The 21,825-nt window shown below is 37.8% G+C and overlaps 1 protein-coding gene across 2 annotated transcripts in view; it reads right to left on the reverse strand.

The window, feature by feature from the left end:
* Nucleotides 1–1,119: 1,119 nt before the first annotated feature.
* Nucleotides 1,120–21,825, reverse strand: part of fam20b (FAM20B glycosaminoglycan xylosylkinase) — a 40,467-nt gene continuing 19,761 nt past the window's right edge. For both annotated transcript variants that reach the window (XM_079889284.1, XM_079889285.1), the window contains exons 6-9: nt 10,673–10,844; nt 5,686–5,877; nt 4,631–4,690; nt 1,120–1,658 (exon numbers count right to left, since the gene is read on the reverse strand). In XM_079889284.1, the coding sequence (XP_079745410.1) occupies nt 1,427–1,658; nt 4,631–4,690; nt 5,686–5,877; nt 10,673–10,844 (656 nt within the window). In that variant the 3' untranslated portion in view covers nt 1,120–1,426. The remainder of the gene's footprint in view (nt 1,659–4,630; nt 4,691–5,685; nt 5,878–10,672; nt 10,845–21,825) is intronic.

Below are 21,825 nucleotides of genomic sequence, written 5' to 3' on the forward strand. Positions count from 1 at the left end.
ATGGATCTAATATCTACCCTTTTCTGAGTAACTTCCGTTTAACTGTAAACAATCAGTGAAAGGTTTGCTCTAAGAACACAATAATAAGCATTTTCAAAAACTGTGCACAATGAGAAGAGAATTATTTTACTCACCCTTCAGTCAAACTGATGGAGAAGGATTATTTGTAGAGCAACCTTACGATTTGAAATGATTTGTTTGTCTTTTGAGTGGACATTTCCCAAATCGAAAGTGCCTCCCATAATCTAAAACGCAGAAGGATCATTAGGAAAAAGGTGGATACTGACATGCAACCGATTTCTTTCCCAACTGTTTACATTAACTCAAGACATAAGTGTGTTTGAGGATACTCACAAGCCCAGCATTTTGACATTTTTGTGTGTATTTGACCATTTAGATGTGCACACAAAGCCCTCACACTCTCTGAACATAACTAGTAGAGCTTAAAGGTCCAGCCACATCCTATCTTATTCCTAAACCTTATTAGGTTAAGCTCCACCCATTACATCCAAAGAGTGGGAGCTGGTCAGTTGGCTCTGAGTCTGCAGTGAGCGCCACTTGTTCAGAAAGTCCTCCAGGTTCTGGCAGGACTCAAACTCATTCATTTTAGCTGTTCATACAGCAGCAAACAGAAGATTAGCATCAGTACAGAGTAGACAAAAGCTGCAGCAATGGGTTGCTGTCCCTGTCATTTGTATACGGGTTTCTTTAAATAAGTGTTTGCTAATTATTCAGGCCATAACAGCTTATCTTGTTGACAGAGAGTTCATACACAAACTTTTGTAAGTTTAAATAATTTTTAATGGTGAAAATGTCTTACAGCAATATCACAATGCTGTTGTCTTCATCATCTTCACTGAACATCAGTAGCAACAGTGGCCCAGCTCTGTACAACACTGCATACAGAACACAGCCAATCTATCATAACTTGTTTTATATTTAGATCAATAATATTATTACTCCGTATTATTCATAAGCTTGTTCTGTGTTTACAATCTGGGTGAAGAGATCATGTAAAAAGTCTGCCAATAGTGTTTTGGATCTGTCATGGTCACATTCCAGCTTCTGGAGTCTAATTAGGCCAAATATCTCATTCCAAGTTCCATATTTGTAAAAGCATTAGTCCATCTTCCTGCAAATGGACTTGGATGACAGGGTGAACGGTAAAGAAAAGCAGTAACAGGAAACAGGTGTAGTATATTCCACCTACATGTTGTCAAGGCCTCTTCACTTAAGAGTGGCTCTTCACAGAGTCTTCTTGGCCTCCGTGGTCTGTCTTGAATGAATCCAGTGAAACAAACTCCCCCAGGTCGGTTCCTAAGGTTTCTTGTGGCCTTCGGGTCTCCAGCTTCATAGCAGGGAGGCGAAAGGAGCCTGTGCATCAAGAGTCAAACACATTTTCACTTCCCTTGTTTCTCCAGTGTGTTTAAGGATGAGGCAGGTTCATGCGGTCCTCGATCAGGGTGTTGTCCGCACCCTGCGTCTCTATGCACTGCCGCACGGTGGCCAGCACTCCGTTGAGACGGCGGTCGAGCGCGCTGAGATGCGGCCCCGTCAGCACCGGAAAGGCGGGATCGTGGGCCGTAGCCTGTGTCATTGCTGAACTCAACACTCCACCTTTCAGCAGGTTTAACCTATTCCAGGTGGAGACGCGGATCCTTTTGAATACAATCAAAAAGAGACAGAAATAACCTATCAAATCCTTTGTGTCTGGCTCTTCTAAGAACAAAAATTAAATGACAAGATGCAACTAAACAACTAAACCATTGTCTTATTTTAGTGTCACTGGCGCGTTCGTAGCACATTTGCATAACGCTGAACACTGTCGCATCACTAACGGAAAATTAATGATTTCCGATTGATTTTTTGCTTCAAAATCTGTGTCAGTTCGAGCGACCTTTAATTCGGATGAAATCAGGCAGAAAGTCTTTAATGCACATATGTACAATTAAAGCAGCATAAGGCTTTTCTTCTGTTAGTCAATCAATACTCATTAAGGAGATAATGAGTATGTGGAGCACTAAGGCATTCTGAAGGCTAATCAAAGTATTGAATATCTCCTAGATAGCTTTATTCACCACAATGCTAAATTGCACTTTTTTAAAATTAAAAGTTTGGGTTTTAAAGACATTTGTTTTTGAAAGAAGTCTCTTGTGCTCACGAAGGCTACAGCACAACAGTGTGAAATATTACAATTTAACATAACTTTTCTATTTTAATATATTTGAAAATGTATGAAATGTTGAAAACAGTTTTGCTTAATATACATTTTTCAGGATTCTTCTGAGAACGTTTAAAATAACAGAAATTATTTAAAATAGATTTTCTTTGTAACATTCTAAAAGTCTTTAGTGTCACTATTGATCTGAGGCCAAACTTTTGAACAGCAGTGTATGTATTTTGAAGCAATGTAAAAATGCTTATAATCATTGGTTTTATTAGTTAAAATGTTATTATTGATATTAATTACGATATGAATGTTAACTAGTACAGGTTGTTAGTTGATTTTCCCATGGTAAATTCTGTTTCCAAATGCGTTGAATTCAGAAATCAACAAATCATGTAAATACCAAATGGAAACAACATTTTTTTATTGAACTCAAAAAACCAAGAAAAAGAAAAATTTTCTTCTTAATTCCAAAAGTCCAGCACACGCAACCGATGGTGTCATTCATATAAATTAACCTACAAAATAAAGCTGACGAATGTGTGAACTACCAACATGTTCATGTTAACGCAAAAACACTCAAAATCAAAGACTCTTCAAGCTTGCTTTGAGTAATTGAAGGTCAACAGCGAGTCAACGTTTAGACCTCTGTTTATTTAAGAAAAACAGACCGGGAAGCATTTCTCACCACAGTAAACAAATGAAGACAGAGGTTAGGGACTGCCTGAGGCCTGTCATTTTTAGAAACCTAAAGTGGTTTGAAAGAGGAAGTTAAAGGGGTCATGAACTGAGAATTCAAACTTTCCTTGATCTTTTGACAGTTAAGAGGTCGTTATACTATAAAAATATCCTGTAAGTTTCAAAACTAAAAACTTCCTTGTTATTCCAAAAACAGCTTTTATTGAAACCTATAGGAAAACTGCCTTTTATTACTAAATTATGACCATTTTTTATGTAAAAATCATATTAACATTATAAGGGCACCCCAGGAAACATTATAAAATAATAAAATAATCCAGTTCATGACCCCTTTAAAGTCACCAAGAAAAATCAATACGGACTAATTTTTCTTATTCTTTTATGGATTATTGCAGTATTTATTATAAATGAATATAAATGTACATCATTATCATTTGATTTAATTCATGTGTCTTTGTAATATTTAATCTAAATAACTTCCCCTCCCACTTGACGTGTTAACTGCTGTGAGGGATTACAAAAAAATGTAATCTCGATTTTTTTCAGAACGATTGACCGATTTCGATTTCTTTTTAATGTTTTAAGTCAGGGTTTCTCAAACTCGGTCCTGGAGGGCCACTGCCCTGCACAGTTTAGCTCCAACCCTGATCAAACACACCTGAGCAAGCTAATCAATGTCTTCAGGATCACTAGAAACTCACAGCTAGGTGTGTTTGATCAGGGTTGGAGCTAAACTGTGCAGGACAGTGGCCCTCCAAGACTGAGTTTGAGAAACCCTGGTTTAAGTGGTCAACTTACAAATGTAACTACAATATGATTCAAGTGAATCTCTTAATCATCTGGTTACAAAAGTTATATTCCAAGTGCACTACATCTAAAGTGATCAACATGGTGTAAATGTAAAACAATTGACTTTTTTGATAAATATCTTTGCAGAAAATATGCATGAAATATGAAAGCAAATATTGTACACACTTATCTTAAACATTTCCTATATACTTTCTATATAGTAAAAGCAATGAATAATGCCAGTAATAGGCTATTATTAACAGCAAATGATTTGTAAAAACAGAAAATAACAGCACCTTTCAACCTGTCACCATCATGCAAACATGAAATATCAAATATACAGTAGTAGTTCTTTAAAAGTTTTTGCATTCAATTGAGCTATTTTTCTATTGTTTTTATGTTTGGCCGACATGTTTGACTGTTGCACTCATGTCTTTTGCAGCGTCTCACCCTTGAAACGGCATTCTAAAAACGTGGCACTCAAGTTAGAAGAAAGTTTAACTCGCTTCTAAAAACTTTTTTTTAACTGCTTCTTTTACCATTCGACTAGAAGAAAGTTTAACTCGCTTCTAAAAACTTTTTTTAACTGCTTCTTTTACCATTCGACTGCCCGCGTCTCTTTTTTTTTTCTACGCAATAACGCATTTCTATGTGAACAGCTGCTTGAAGACATGATGTGTTCTACGCTCATAGAGCATGTCACACGAGAGCGGTTAATCAGGCACGCCATAATGTGGTCGAATCATTTTAATCATTGCTGGATTGTCACCGTCTAAATGTAACGTTTGCTAACATTTTTATTCAAAACTGTGATTTCTCGATTTATAAATGATAAAAAAAAATCTGAAGAATTGCCCAGCCCTACATATCTCGTTCGAGAAGCCATTTCACACGTCACAACAGGGGACAAAAAACTAATCGCAACTTCCGTTTCATGCTGACTTTAAGGATCACTGTGTTTGTGTGAGTACTCACATGCAGCACTGATAAAGAGGGGCGAGAATACTCCTCTCATCCAGAGCGGGGTTCCCAAAACTGCAGGAGAAAACATAATTTTAAACTTAAATCTTGCATCTTGTCCACAAAAAACAAAAACCTTTCTCTAGATTACTGCTTCTCAAATGTTTTCAGGTGGAATACCAGTTCAACAGACTGATTTGTGCTTTACATTTATATAATTGAAGTGACTAGTGATATAATCAAAATTATTCAACCCCCATTCTTTTGACTTATATATAGCTAAATTCTTTGCCATGTTTCTAACATGCTGTCAAATAGACATTTCATGTTTTCTAGCTCAAGCACACCTGGTGCAACTAATGAAGCCCTTGATTACACCTGTTTTGCAGATTTGTGCTGTTGTGATGGATTCTATTTAGGGGGTTGAATAATTTTGACACTGCAGAAGTCATTCAAAGTTAAATTTCCAGTTGAATTTGGAGAAACACTTGGTACATTTGTTGTGTTGAGCTATTTCAATTACTTTTGTTTGATTTGTTCATTGCAAACAGCTGAAAGTCTGTAAATTTTGCCAATAAAGCTGATTTGCAATGGGAGTTGAATAATTTTGATTACAACTGTCAAGTCACATTTATTTATATAGCGCTTTTTACAATACAGATTGTTTCAAAGCAGGTTTACAGAGAAAATAATGCAACGTTTGTTTCCAGAAGAAAATAGAGTCACATTCCAGCTTAAGTAAGTTCAGTGACGTTTCATTTTTGTTGTAAAAAATCTATTAATTTAGTTCATTTATATTTATATAGCCGCTCTGGAGAAAAGCGTGATGTCATCGTCCAGCTCAGTTCAGTTCTCATATAATGGTGTCAGTGCAGGCAGATCAGTATAATTGTTGAATATTAAATTAAATGTTAAATTGAATGTCCCCAACTTTAATATATATATATATATATATATATATATATAATTTTTTTTTTTGGGGGGGGGGGTTTCTACAGGCCTAATTACTTTTCTATCAACTTGTAGGTGAATGGATCTCTATATTTTTCATCTGTTTCTTTTCTTTCTACCTTTTGGCGTTGTCCAGAAGTATGAGCATACTGGCTCCTCCATCATCTTGGAAACTCTCATAGTGATGGCGGTCAGCATTACCAATAAGGTAATCAAAGATGGCTGTGTCGATAACATCCAGGAGCCGTGGACCGGCATCATAAGGGGGCATTTTCTTCACTGCCTCACAGTAGCTCTCATCATATTCCCACCTAACACACACACACACACACACACACACACACACACACACACACAAACAGATCAAACACAGCCATTGATCAACACAATCAATAAGAACAGACACATCCTCTTGAACAGTGTTCATCCATTGACTCCATCGGCTCTGGATAAATGTGAATTTCTCTACAGAGAAATCTCATTCCCACTGTTTTCCAGGTGTCAGATACTCGGCGCAGGTTTATGTGCTCTGAAAACCCATCAGGTCAACTGGCAACAGCTCAGAAACGACTGTAATAACCACTGTGCTTTACAGGGGGCTGATGGGATGTTCAAGAGATCAGCGCTCTGTCAATGTGTACACAGAGTTTATCAGTTTATCAATATATATACACTCACCTAAAGGATTATTAGGAACACCTGTTCAATTTCTCATTAATGCAATTATCTATCTACTTCAATAGATTTAGGGGTGTGGTCCTGGTCAAGACAATCTCCTGAACTCCAAACTGAATGTCAGAATGGGAAAGAAAGGTGATTTAAGCAATTTTGAGTGTGGCATGGTTGTTGGTGCCAGACGGGCCGGTCTGAGTATTTCACAATCTGCTCAGTTACTGGGATTTTCACGCACAACCATTTCTAGGGTTTACAAAGAATGGTGTGAAAAGGGAAAAACATCCAGTATGCGGCAGTCCTGTGGGCGAAAATGCCTTGTTGATGCTAGAGGTCAGAGGAGAATGGGCCGACTGATTCAAGCTGATAGAAGAGCAACTTTGACTGAAATAACCACTCGTTACAACCGAGGTATGCAGCAAAGCATTTGTGAAGCCACAACACGCACAACCTTGAGGCGGATGGGCTACAACAGCAGAAGACCCCACCGGGTACCACTCATCTCCACTACAAATAGGAAAAAGAGGCTACAATTTGCACGAGCTCACCAAAATTGGACAGTTGAAGACTGGAAAAATGTTGCCTGGTCTGATGAGTCTCGATTTCTGTTGAGACATTCAGATGGTAGAGTCAGAATTTGGCGTAAACAAAATGAGAACATGGATCCATCATGCCTTGTTACCACTGTGCAGGCTGGTGGTGGTGGTGTAATGGTGTGGGGGATGTTTTCTTGGCACACTTTAGGCCCCTTAGTGCCAATTGGGCATCGTTTAAATGCCACGGCCTACCTGAGCATTGTTTCTGACCATGTCCATCCCTTTATGACCACCATGTACCCATCCTCTGATGGCTACTTCCAGCAGGATAATGCACCATGTCACAAAGCTCGAATCATTTCAAATTGGTTTCTTGAACATGACAATGAGTTCACTGTACTAAAATGGCCCCCACAGTCACCACATCTCAACCCAATAGAGCATCTTTGGGATGTGGTGGAACGGGAGCTTCGTGCCCTGGATGTGCATCCCACAAATCTCCATCAACTGCAAGATGCTATCCTATCAATATGGGCCAACATTTCTAAAGAATGCTTTCAGCACCTTGTTGAATTAATTCTGAATCAATTCAGTTCTGAAGGCGAAAGGGGGTCAAACACAGTATTAGTATGGTGTTCCTAATAATCCTTTAGGTGAGTGTGTATATATATATATATATATATATATATATATATATATATATATATATATATATATATATATATATATATATATATATACAGTTCCATGCGGTTCATGTGAAAAGGAAATGGAAAGACTGCATTTAGGGAAAAAGGGCTGATTTTCCTTTTTGAAAAACTTCTTTTCTTACCATTTACACAGTAAGACTTTGAAGAATTTTATTTTCATCTCCAAAAACCCATTTGAAAGACTCAACGAGTTAGAGACGATGGGACCAGAAGTGCAAAAATGCTAACTTAAATTTCCAAGGTTTAGGACTCCTGTAGTACTCCAAGGACATTAAGAGCATATAACAGGCAAAACTGAACCTGAACAACTGATCAAGACAATTCGTGCAAACGGATAACTTTAATACATTCAGTTTCAGAGAACTTCAGACCAAAATATCTGTTTTGCTGTTTAGTAGTCACAATATGAACTGATTAGTAATAGCCAAACTAGACTCGTGTTTCATTAAATGGCTGCTAAAACCAAAAGTTTCCAGTAAAGTGTCAAAGATAGAGATAAGGTTAATATGTAAGTGTTTTATGCATTTTATACTGATCTGCAGCATCTAGTAGTAGCAAACAGAGTGTAGCCTTTAAAATACTCAAAGATAATTTGAAAATCTGCTAATGTTACACCTTTTTGTGGGTGAAGTTGTAAAATTCTGATTGGTCAGTTTGAATGTCTTACATTTGGGTTAAAGTCACATGGTCAAGGAAGGGATGAAAGAAGATTGTAACAGTTGCTTGCTCTCTTTATCTCGGTCTTTGCTCTGGCTCTTTTCCTCTGGGTAACATTTTACATATATGCTGGGTACGATTAATGGTATAAGTTTTATCATCTCATACATATATTTTGTAACTATTTTAAGCCCTGGGGCATTTTTAGAGTTGTTTTTTTCTGAGTGAAACACACAAAAGTAAAGACTCCAAAACTATAGCAAGGAGAGTCAAAAGGTATGTATTGTTTGATAGAACACTTACATTTTTTAGAAAATATACATTAGATTAGGACATTCTCATGCAGAGAAACTGCTGAGAAAAGACAAAATATATATAAATTAATATTTTGGATTTTGCATATCTTTCTTATTTGACATGTAATAACTGAAGAAGAAAATAAGGTAGGAGGAAAATTCTGAAAATTCTTATGGTGATAGCATAAAGTAATCAAAAGTTACAGCATTTGGAACAAAGGTAGCCTTTTTGTTTAGTCCTCACACATTTGGAAGGCATTTATAAAATTGTTGTTTTCTGAGTGACATACACAAAACTAAAGACTCATAACTCCAAAACTATAGCAAGGAGAGTCAAAAGGTAGGTATTGTTATATACAAATAGGTATCATTATATATATATATATATATATATATATATATATATATATATATATATATATATATATATATATATATATATATATATATATATATATAAATTGTTCCTCCTTGAGGAATATCTTGTGATCAACGCAATTGATTATGTTGTGTTTGTAATCGTGAGCATCTGCTGTCAATAAAGATGTTAAATTTTCCAAAATTCATGCATGTTTCATGGAGTTATGAGTGAAAACGTCACATCAATCCTCCTGCTATATACTTCACTGGATGTGCACCTGCATGTGCAGGTTCATGTGTTAGAAGTCAATGAGGAATATCTTTAGATCTGAGTGACGGATTATGGTGAGTTTGGGCTCTTTTTAATGATGTGAAATTGTCTACGATCTGTGCATGCTTCATGAAGTTATAAACAAAAAAGCAACAATTTTTTGTGTTAGAACTCCATGAGGAATATCTTTAGGTATGAGTGATGGATTACGTTCACTTATTGTAATCGCGAGTATCTGCTGTAAATAATGATGGGCCATTTTCCACAATCAGTGCATGTTTCATGAAGTTATGAGCGAAAATGTGACATTAATTTCGCATCCTTAAATTATTTACATATAGGTCTTGAGGGGCTTCATGTACAAAAACTCACTCAAGTTTAGTAAAAAACCCAAAACAATTATACTTCTTGTATTCTACTCCGTGAGACCTTTCAAATGACATATGACACATGACTATCTGAGCTGTATGATGTATTTGACATATTGCAGTACATAGAAAAAAAATGTTTTCATAATTTATGAAATATTTCTTTGTACTATTTATCAGCAAATAACTCAGCACTACATAGGAGTTAATCAAATTGGCTACATTCATTGTAAAGCTTTCAAATGACACCCATTTTGTGTTGATCAAGGCAGTAGTTTTGAAAAATATGATTATTAATTTTTTCGCAGCTTGATGGCACACTCCGTTTTAGAGGGACTACTCAGCACTCGTTAAGAATTGATCAAAGTGGTTAGACGCATTAAAAAAAGAAAAAAAAGAAAAAAAAGAAAAGGATACCTATTTTGTGTTGTTCCATTCAGTGGTTGCTTAGTAATTTGATTATGATTTTTTTTCATGGGGCCGGTGGACTGCTGCATCTCTATTTAAAATGTACATCTGCCATGGAAATGAGACTGGAAACAATTCTGGAGACCTGGACAACGCGGTAACCTGCGGTAAGTTTTTCCCAAAATAATAATAGTAATAAAAATAGATCCTGAAAGGTAAGCATGATATTCAGGTTAACAATGTTATGGACACTCCCCTCTAATTAACAGGTTTGGCTCTTTCATCAATTACTATGAAGCACAAGCCAAACAGACTTGCTTTTCTTTTGGCTGCTTTTTTCACATTTTACATAGCTAAAAGAAAAATGTATTGTGCATTACATTTACATACAAAAATCTCCTTCTCTAAACTAGAAACACAAAACTAAAAGCAGTGTTTGGGTTTGCGTTTGTAGGTTTTGAAATAAATTAAGCCTCATTTCAGAAAATGAGAAACCAAAAACCCTACAGTCAGAAGTTCAATGTTATGTGCTGTGCTTTCACTTTAATCAGAAGTTCCTGCACCACATGTGTGAAAATGGCAGTGGCTATACTCTAAATGCTGGACCATCCCATCCTTGGCTAACTCAAAGGCCAAGAGTTTAGTAATGCTCAGTGAAAGTCCCCATTGACCATTAGACACTCATAAACAGCCCAACCACAGACCATCAGGCTGAAACTGCGCTGAACCGCTGATAAAGATAGTGGTGTGTACCTGTACACTCATTCGAGTCAAATGTGAAAAAAAGGTGAAGGGAGAGAACCAGTGAAAGACAGATAATTACTATACCTGGCGAGTTTTCCCTCTCGATATGTGCGTCCCCACGGGTGTCTGTGTTTCTGTAACGGCCAGACGTCAGGAAGCCACAGGGTAACCGATCCCTCCATCACATCCCCTTCTGCACACGCAGGCTCAGTCTCACGACAGTAATAACACTTCCCATAGAAACATGTATTATTTCCTACAAGAGAGACAATATTATCAATTACCATTGATAATGTTGCTTAAAAATATGTCTGGAAGGAACTGTGCTGTTCATGAGAGGATTGTTTTGAAGGGGAGAGCAGTTGGTTATGAATCTTTTTTTGCAGTGAACTCAAAAATACTGCTCGACTGATGCAATTCTGTTAAACAATATACCTTCTATTACGTGTCATTTTTTAATGGAAATAGAAGGATGGAACCCATGGAATGGAAACTTGTACTTAAGTCCCGTTCACACCACCACCATACATTTCAATGGAAATTTCCGACGACGTGAGCGACAGTTGGTGGCAGGATATAAGAGATGCGACAAAGTAGAGAAATGTTTAAAGGGGCCCTATTATGCCCCTTTTTAAGATATGTAAAATAAGTCTGAAGGGGGTGGATTGGAATCCACTGCTGCTTCAATGTATATGTAATGAGTGATTATAATCAAGGTATTAATCAGTATTTTTCCTTCTAAATTTCAAATGAGTGAATGACTTCTCTGTAGATTTTACTTGGTTATAGAAGTTACCAGTGTGATCACTGAAATGTTCTTTTCATGTATTCTTTAATGTCTGTATTTGATATCTGAATGCAGTAACAGTGCTTGCTTATTTAGCCCGGCTTCCAGAAATAAAATAAGGACTTGTTTGTGTTCGAGAAAGGTCTTCAACGCGTTAAAACATATAGGGGTCATTGAAGCCAATAGTTTAAGGGACCATTTCTTTGTTAAAGCCTTACTTTCCAGTTAGACTAAAGTGGAGCTCTCCTTCAGAGAAAGAACGTATTATCTTGATGTTTTGAGAAAACTCTCCTGTTTATAGTTAGAGCCTGGCCAAATTCAACCTTGGAAAAGCTGTGTGTCGGTGTGTGTGTTAGTCTTCTTGGTTACGGAACCACTGGCATTATTGGAGATTGACTGAGTTGTTGTTCTGGTCATGCTGGCGCCCAGCAACCCAAATCTGTGACCTGGAAGGTCACGAAGTGCCTAACTTCAGGGTCCGAGTGTCAGCTGCATAATCGATGGAGATATGCTTCCGTCTATCTGTATATGTGTGGAAAATTACTATGTTTATCTATTTCTTAGCCAATCAGAAACTGCAACCTGAAGCAAGGACGTAGCTTAGACCTTGGTGTAGGGTATAAGTGCTGTGATCTTTGTAACTGTAAGAGGGGCGGCCTACGAACTCCTGTGAGAGTCTTGAAGCCGACTTCTGCTGATGAAACTACAAACTATCTTCAGTAAAACTTATCTTCAATTTATTATAATTCTGACTCCGGGTCTTATTTCAAACATCTGGTCCTTGGGTTCTAAACTGTTACCCCCAAACAGTTATGGTGGAGAATGCGGGCAATTATTCTTTGGTGACATCCCTGGCTAATCAACAAACAAGGTAGTACGATTTTATTATTTGGTTAGGGCTGTCTGAATGGAAGAGATTGGAAAAGGAGAGCAGAAGAGCTTCACTACGAACGCAGAGAGTGAGGATTAATTATACTAAAGTATAAGAAGTCGCTGATGGCGTCGGTAGTGGCAGCGCTATGCACGAGTGAGAGCTAAATAATTATGCTGAGAGTATAAGTCGTCGCTGATAGCCTCGTTACGGTTAATGGCAGCAGACAGTGCAAGCAACGTGCTCAGGGATAGTAGAAAAAAATCTGAACTTTTTTCCCTGGGAGATAAGTGGGCCCATAAGCCAAGATATATGCCCTGATCAACATAATTTTCAAGCGGGATCCAGGGGTGTGCTCCCCTTGGAGAACATTTTGATAAATAGTCCCTTAAATGATAGATTCTGGTGACTTTTGTGGATATAAATGGACATCATTCAGACATGAGATGAAAAAACCCAATACAAGCCTATATTACAGTAGCAGGTTTCAGTAATTCAAATTTAAGACCTTTTTAAGACATTTTAAGACCATGAAGATTGAAATCTATTTACGAGGCATTGCCAAAAAAATATTCAAATCAAAGAATTCATTTTATTTCAATGAATTCAGTAATTGAAAAAGCATTAATTTAATTTACAGATAAAGCAATCACATTAGTAACCTTCCACACCCAACAACACGTGCCAGAGAAAAGAACAGAATCAGATTTTTTTTTATAGAAAATTGTACTTTGCATATTTTACTGTAAAAAAACACATAAGTTGATTTTAGTTGATCATAACTAGAGATGAAATGGCATGAACATTTCATTTCACGATTATAGTGACAAAAATGATCACGGTTATCACAGAATCCTGTTCAAAAAGTACTAATACTACACAATGAAATCAATTCACATCAAGTTTTATGTCGAAAACCAGCAAATAACAAATAAAATAAGCATCAATATGCACTTTTTGTTTACATAAACATTAAAATAATACCATTAAAAAAGATAGCCAGATTTTAAAAGTGTCTTGCAACATGTTATCTACTAACATGCATCAAGTTCAAATAAAGTTTTGACAAAAAAGTTTTTATAAAAAGATAAACCTCACATATTTCAGACTTTAAATGATTTTTATAAAAAGAATGAGTCAAAAAAGATAAATTACTGACATTTACAATGCACTTTAGCTTATCTTTTATTATTAATAGTAAAATTAGGTCAAATTTTCCCGTGGCGTCTATCGTTGCTATGCAACCATTAGGGGTGTAACGATATTCAAACCGAACCGAAAAACCGCGATACACCACCCACGATACGTATCGCGATACTCTCATGGCGTACCGAGGACGCCCCGCCCCCTGCTGCTCCTGCCCAGCACCGGCTCAATGGACCTCATGTCTTATGTGTACACAACGAATACAGCGTTATAGCCTAACCACCATTAACACCCTATAATAGCAAGCTCCGTATTTTGTTACTTTCGATAATAAGCAAGGTGTAATCTTTCAAATTCTATCTATTTGATCACGAAATTCAAACAATAAATGCCGTTTTGGCGCTCTTTGATGTGGCGTGACGGATCACTGTACTAGCTCCTCATTTAAAGCGGCAGCGCGGAGCGCGAGTAAACGCGATTCTCTTCCTCAGTTACAGAATAAACATGAATGGACACCTGAAGGTATGTTAAAAGATACAGTATACTTACTGAAAGGCATCATAACTTGTGTAATCAATCGATCAGTGTTTCAGCAGCGGAAAGACACCAATAAAACTTCTTAGTTTGTCACATAGCCTTATATTTACCTCAGGCAAGTAATTCAGTGCCCACAGCTTGTTGGTTCCTAAATGAACTCTTGCACTAAATAAATGCACTATATTAGCCTATATAATATATTTTACTTAACATGTTAATGATTGATATCTTCATTATTTAATGTAGCCTATGTTTTAAATATCTGTCATGAAAAAGACAGCAACTGTGTAAATATTTATATTTCAATAACAAATTAGAGTAGAAAACATAAGTTAATGAGAGAACTGCCTTATGTGCAGTTTACATGTTTTCATACAATGTGTTGAGTGTTGATTATTATATCTAAAAATAAATAGTATCTGAAATTAGGTTAAAAGTCTAGGCTCCGTTGTTAACCTTTAAGATTATAGTAATGTGTTACAAAAAGTTTAATTGTAATTTAATTAATTTAAAGACAAAGACAGAATTTGTTCATTAAACCACTGTAAAAAATAAAGCACCAATTTTAGCTTTCTAAACCCCCCACCCCACTGAACCGAATCGAACCGAACCGAGATGTCAAAACCGTGGGGCGTACCGAACCGTCAGTTTTGTGTATCGTTACACCCTTAGCAACCATGCACTGCGCTCTCCACAACGACAAAAAAAGTTTTAGTGGCTAACGGATTTCCACCGAAAAACGCCTGGAAAAAACGAGTGCGTCGCTTCAATTATGAGCGCGCCTACATTTGAATGAACTTGAGCGCGCAAAAGACGCGATATGTGAACGGCCTGTTGGTGAGCGACCTCAAATCAGGCCACGAGCTACAGCTGCTTGATGACTAGGGTCTAACTCGTGCCGTGGCAGCACTTTTTTCCCGCTAGTTCCATATAATATTTCCCTTGCGCACAAAGTGCAGAAACATGCTCCTGGTTGCCGGAGTTTTTGACACCAGCTTCCAAAGGGCTTTTCGTCTCTACTCACCTCCTCTCTATCCATTTATTCTTTATGCCTTTATCGACAAGTTTGGTGTCTTCCCCTTGCTTCATAAAGTTGCACTCCATGACTTTGGCTACGTTTCACGCTGCCAGTGTGGGAAACACATTCGTAGTGTATGGGAAACACAAAACAAATTCGCACGTGGAGTGACTGCTGTATCAATCTGATTGGCCAAAACCCAAGACCAGCCCCTACCCTATTACCGATTGCCTGAAGTAGGCTTACTGGTGTGGTTTAGTGAAAGCGCCTCTCAGATCTTGGGATAATTGTCAGATCAAGCGAACGCGAACCTGTTTTTTTTTTTTTTTCCTCCGCAGACACGTCTGTATGCCGGAAATCCGGCGTGGCGCCGGAGCGCTATCAGGCCTGCGTGCTCATTGTCGGTGTAGCACCACCCCAGCAGAGTACGTCCCTGGATTGTAGGTCTAGTGCGCCACAAACCTGCTCCATCTTTTCCATCTCAGATAGGGGATCCCCGAATTTAGTGAATCAGGCAGTTAGGGATACTAACAAAAATAGGGTTGTTTGCCAGGGATGCATCAGGAACGAGCCTGAGAGAAAATTAAAAAAAGTTGTGACCCAAACTGGTGTGGACCAGTATATGTAACTGTCATTTTGGAGTATACTTTGCAGTTTCATCACACAGAAGCCAAGCTGTGTTGTTCAAAGATCGCCGCCTCCATTTCTGCAATAACTTTAGGTGAGTTTGAACCATGATTAAGATATGGCTGACAAATTGAGTTACTCGTTCAGTAACCTGAACAGTCCTGAAACAAATAGTGAGACAGAAGAGAGCAAACGCTGTAAGCAGCTGTGCTCTGAAGTCCTCACAGAAAATATTAAGTAAAAGGTAGTCAGGGTTTTGATTCTGTTTGGAAATTTAAACAACTTGACCGGCTACAAACAAAGAAAGAAACTGAAAAAAATCAAAAATCAAAGTTTTAGCCTCGTATTGCTTATGATTATTACAAAAAGCAAGTAAAAGAAATTTTGGGTTGTTGGTCATTTCCTTGGACAAGTGTGACTTAAGATAAACTCTGTGAAAACCCCTTAGAATATTTTGAGCATTTCCGTGCAGCTTATGAAAATTAATGTGCTGCCAATGATTATGATTCAGCTAGTGTAATTGAATCCGCCACTGGTGGACTGTCAAAATAATACAGGAACTGCTTATCAGTGGCTCTGTTTACATTCCTGATTGGGACACACTGCTTCAAGGGTTAGCAGTAAAGTTGGAGCTGTTTGCAAGCTCACAGTGATCAAACTGTAGGCAACGTGTCTGCTGCTGTAGTTGAGGCTGATACACGAATTCACCCGATGACAGAGAGTGTTTTAAATGTGGTCAGCAGGGCCATTTAGCACGTAATTGTAAATGCCCACTCAGAAGGTGTACAATTTTTTTTTTAAATAAAGTGACAGAAATTTCTGGTGTTAATGTGGGTTTGAAAGTAGATCAGTGTTTAATATGACGATATTAAAGTTTTCGTCTGAAAAAGAACAAGAGATAAAAACCAGGTCAAAAGATTGAAGTCTTAAGGGAATCCTTTTGAAGGAAAGATCTGTAATATTTTTTGTAAGTGAATTGATGAATACAGGTTGATGTAAAATTAATGACTCCAACAAATGTGAGTTGCAAAAATATATAAAAATTATGTTTATTTAAAAAACGCATGTCATTTCTGGCAAAGATGCCTTAAGATAGGCTAGAGTTAAAAGATGGTGGATAAAGTCTGATGCTAGAAGTCTATGAGAGTGCAGTGTACCAGTCCTGACTGCCTCAGATATATCACTGCCTCAGTGATAATAAGCTATTTATAGTAAAGCACATTGTTTCAGTTGAAAACCATAGACATGGAGATGTTAAAGGGTCATGAAACCCTAAACCAAATTTTCTGAGATTTTAACAGAGGTATGTGTGTTGAACACCATTGAAGACAATGTTAGCATCTGTTAGATTTAAAGGTCCCATTCCATGGATTATTTTTATTATTTAATAATGTTTCCAGGGGTGCCCTTATAATGTTAGTATGTTTTTTAGATCAAAAATTGTTATAATTTAGAAATAAAAGGCATATTTCCTAGCCTGATTTCATTCCCTGGTTTGAACACTCTGTTTGAAGGGGCGTGTCTGCTGTGAGACTTCAGTGTAAACGCCCTCTGCTGTGATTGGCTGACATGCTTGCATATGAAATATCTGGCATTACATGTGGAACTATCTGGAAAACTTTTACTATTACAGCTATTATACGTTTTTACTATTACAGCTATCTGGATTAACGAATCGTGAGAAGTTTTTTAAGTATTTAGATCTATTCCCATCACATAAAAGGTTGCAGTGATGATGAGCATTGAGCAGATGACAGTCTGTTGATCGCGTGAAAGATCTTATCATTGCAACGCAGTTTCTGCACTCTCACTAATGATTTCACCAATGCAAACATGAGGCATATAAATACAGTAAGAGCTTCGTTGTGCAGTGTAACAGCGTCATTGATTTCATAACGAGTTTTGGCAAGAGTCCAGATAAACTCGCGCTGTGTCACCGACAGCAGCTTGGGCGATTGGAAAGGGATTGTTCTTTGATCGCTTTCTGTATATTAATCACAGTTTAAGTAAGATTATTTTCATCCTACTAAGAGAAACGAACGATGTGAAGAGTGATCGCTACTTCCATATTAAATCACTACTTACCGCTTGCTGGAATATAGTTGAAATTGCCCCCGTCAGTATGAAACGCTGAGAGAAGTCTGCTTGATATTATCCCAGGTTAGAAAAACAGTCCGTGGTGAAATGGACAGAGCTAACTAACAACTTCGAATTAAACTTTTGCGGTATCCGATTATAGATAAACATCAACCACGTCTGTTGACATTTCGCCATCAATACGCCTGTGTTCCTGTGGGCGGAGGTTACGGTTCTAGTGACATCACTAAAGAAGGAAGTAGAGGGGTGTAGTCCAATCCAGCCGTTTTTTGTAGTCAACTTCTGTTAAATAAAATATCTCGCTTGGCATTGAACTTTGAGCTTTATAATTTTACAGATATTATTTATACTCTAACAACAACATTACACACTAACTAAAGTTTGAAACATGGGATCACATAGAACGGGACCTTTAATAGTAGGGGGAAAATGGTTAAATTTTAGTTTTTTTCCGCTATTTTCATCTTCCGGGTTTAAAATCTTCATCGTGTCCACGGTACTTTGATGACTCATCGGTGTCTCATTATTATTCATGTACTGAGTTTTCTTATCCAATGAGAAGACACTTGCTCTTAATTATTCATGACACCACGCAGAACTTTCCAATGACAAACATGTCAAACTGTGATTTTCGCGTAGTAGATGAGAGAGCAATGATGGGACGCGTGTTTGTTTTCGTGGTGCAAAAGTTCCAGTGCACCTTTCCCCGCGATGCTGCCTGGGCTAGGCTCTGACTGCGGGCGGTTGATTGGCCATCAACCACGGACACATCTAAACTATGTGTGTGTAGCAACTAGGGATCGACCGATATGGATTTTTTAGTGCCGATGCCGATTTTTTTTCATCAGCCTTAGCCGATGACCGATACAGGCTGCCGATTTTCTTGAGCCGATATTTGGAGCCGATACTGCTTTTTCTCCCTCAATTTACATCATAAAAATGACACAATGATCATGATGATAACATGTTGCAAGTCTCAATTTAAAAAAGGATCCTTTATTGAACTTAAATATATATTTAACAAATAGTAAAAACAGGTGAGGTAGAACAAGCAAAAAAAGAGTTCAGCGCTGAAAATACTGAAAATAATTATTTAAGCATAATTAAAAATGAGCAAAAGGTACATTTGTTACTGTATTATTTATTAATCTTTGGTAATTTTAGTTAATAAAAATACAGCTGTTCATTCAGCTTTTCATTTGTTCATGTTATTCACAGTGCATTAGGCTAACTAATGTTAACAAATACAACTTTTGATTTCAATAAGGCTACTATAAACGGTTAAATTAACATTATCAAAGATTAACAAATGCTGTAGAAGTGCAGTTTATTAATAGTTAATGTTAACTAATGAAGTTAACTAGTTTAATACACTGAACTTTATTATAAAGTGTTACTGATTTGTTATACACCGATCCAGACGTCTGGCGAGTTCAGTGTTGGATAAATCAGTTGTTATAATGTATTGCCATACATTAAATAGAATCGGTTCAAATGAGTCATTAGTGCATGAATCAGAGGTTTCATTAGTGGACGTGTTTGTGTGATTATCCCGGCAGTTTAGGACATCGCACAAGATTTGTGTCAACTGTCAACACAGAAAACATTTCATCACTGGATAGGTTTTTGGGTTTATTGAAAGTGTGGTTTGTGTCAGCTGAATGTGCGGAACGTACGCTTTTCAGAGAAGACAAGGAAACGTTTTTTTTTAGCACAAATCACATCCAGCGGTAATTCAGGAAAAAAAAAAAGTCCCAATCCTCCACATGAAACTTCGCTCTTCCGACCTTTTACCATCATGTCCATTCTCAACTGATTTTGATAAATATGCGCGAGGGAGGGAGTGCAAGACAGTTTGAAGACGGTGAGTGTGCGCGCGCGCGGCCAGAGGAGGGGCCTCTCTCTCTCTCTGCTCGTTCTTCTTTCAGCAACATGCGACCTGTCACAAGCGCAGTTTTCAGTCATCAACATCACTCAGCGATCAAATAAAGCTTTGGCGAGATAAAAATTCGCTTTGGCGACCGCAAAAAACGCAATATGTGGCGGCCGGTGTTGATTCTGTGGCGCACTGCCACGAATTAGTCTATGTGTGGGGAAACACTGAAGAGACACACACACCACACAAGTCCAAACCTCTGCCAGGTGGTCGCTGAATAAAACTCCCACAAATACCACGGAACAACGTCGGCATTACTTAATCCTATGACCAGTGTTCGTAACAGCTTCCGTACGCATACGAATAGCCTACAACTTAGCTATTTGCAGCTCCCTAAATACAATGGCAAGCAGTTTTATAGAGGCATTCGGCATTCGCGTTTTCCATTTGGACCCACAAACTTGCTTAGCTATAGTTGCAAGTACATATAGAGCTACGTGTTTCCACTTTCAAAGTGTATGGCAATATTTCAGCTAAGTCAAACCGTTAAAAGATGCTTTGGAAGTTTAAAACTTATCGTTGTCTTGAAGAGCAGATTCCAGCACTCTGTTAGTGGGGGAGGGGCAGTGCAGCGTCTCCAGCAACACAGAGCTGCCTGTGGACGCCTGTCTGTAAATAATGCCGGGAAAAAACTATCGGCGAACGCAGCAGTGTATCGGCCGATGCCGATACACGTAAAAAACGCAAATATCGGCCCGATATATTGGCCGATCACTAGTAGCAACCATTCTGGAGAATGGTGGACTTCGGCCTTGTACACCAATGCAGGTTGCGTCTAGTGATGCGGTCCCAAGGACTTTTCTATCGCTTCAGAGGTGTGTGTGTGTCTGTGTCTAAAATGTAACCCTGACCGTTTTACTTGCCTTTTGTTAAATAATCACTCGTTATTAAAATTTAGATATTTCGATAATACCTCAATTGTATGGAATGTATGATTAATTTGTGAAAATTTCTGTCACTGTCCATCTTTATTACGTGGGTTTAGGGAGCGCGTAGATCTAGGCTATATACCAAAGACTGTAACTATATACAGAACGTTTTTTTTTAAGCAGAAAATGTATTATTTTCAAATATATGCATTTATAGTGTGTATAGAAACAATTTATATGTTTTAAATACAATTATGATTACTGTAGGCTATATGTAGAAGGGCATTCAGTTACTTTTGAAAGGACAAAAATAAGGTGACCGTGTATTTCATTAGACTTTAACTTTGCCAGCTATAAAAAAAATCTAGCATTTCCTCACGTATTACCACTGATTTTTAGTGACAGTCGATATGCATGGGCCACTGGCAATGACAGTTCCCCCCCCTCCCCTCTCCTCTCCCCTGCCGTGTCATACCACACCCACTCCCCTCCCTTCTTCTCACAGCCACCACGGCCATTTAAGTTGCATTTTTCAAAAAGATTGTGAGCTAGACTTGAGCTGAACTAATAATTTAGAATAAATTATCGTATCTTTAGTCGTCAGTGGGCGCGGGGGTTTCATGTCCCTTTAAAAGAAATCATGCAACAGGCAGTTCAGATTTTATACATTTAGATGGCAATTTGTAAATGTTTTAAAAGTAAAACTGAATGACTTTAAAGTCTTTAAAATAATAATACAGACCTTAAATGATAGAAGTGATGTTTTTTTTTTTTTGACTAGTTTATTTTAGGACCAGTAACAACTTTGTCTCATTTTAGTCTCCACCATACAGGGCCAATGGGTCCAGCTACAGATTTAACAGTACACTGAATGGACGCTGTGATAACTTAATTCACTAAGTATAATCTCAGCATTGCGATTTTGCTGATTTGGAGATGTTTAATGGATTTTAGTGATTAAATACGGCTGTTATTAACCTGTCTCCATGAGTTAACACTATTAGGCAACCTGATGGCTCTGGTGACTCTTGAATGCGCCTTCCCTAAGCTCCAGAAAACAACTGATTATGTTGAAGAAAACTGCCAAAGATTCTGTTATGGGAAAGAGCGGTTACCAGTGTGCACAAGGTGATTTCTCAATGACGGGTAAGATCCTCTTTGGCCTGACAGAGGCCAACCTAAGGCAGGGGGTCACCGCCGCCACCGGGCATCTCCTGATGGGAGGTGTGTTATGCGAGATGGGTATGAGAGTGGAGCAGATGACTGTGAGGCCAGCAGCATCATTACATCATTAAAAGGGGGGGTGAGCTGTGAGAAGTTACAGCAGTTTGACCCAGAAATGTCAATCA

The sequence above is a fragment of the Squalius cephalus genome (assembly GCF_949319135.1).
Source record: "Squalius cephalus genome assembly, chromosome: 12".
NCBI lineage: Eukaryota > Metazoa > Chordata > Actinopteri > Cypriniformes > Leuciscidae > Squalius > Squalius cephalus.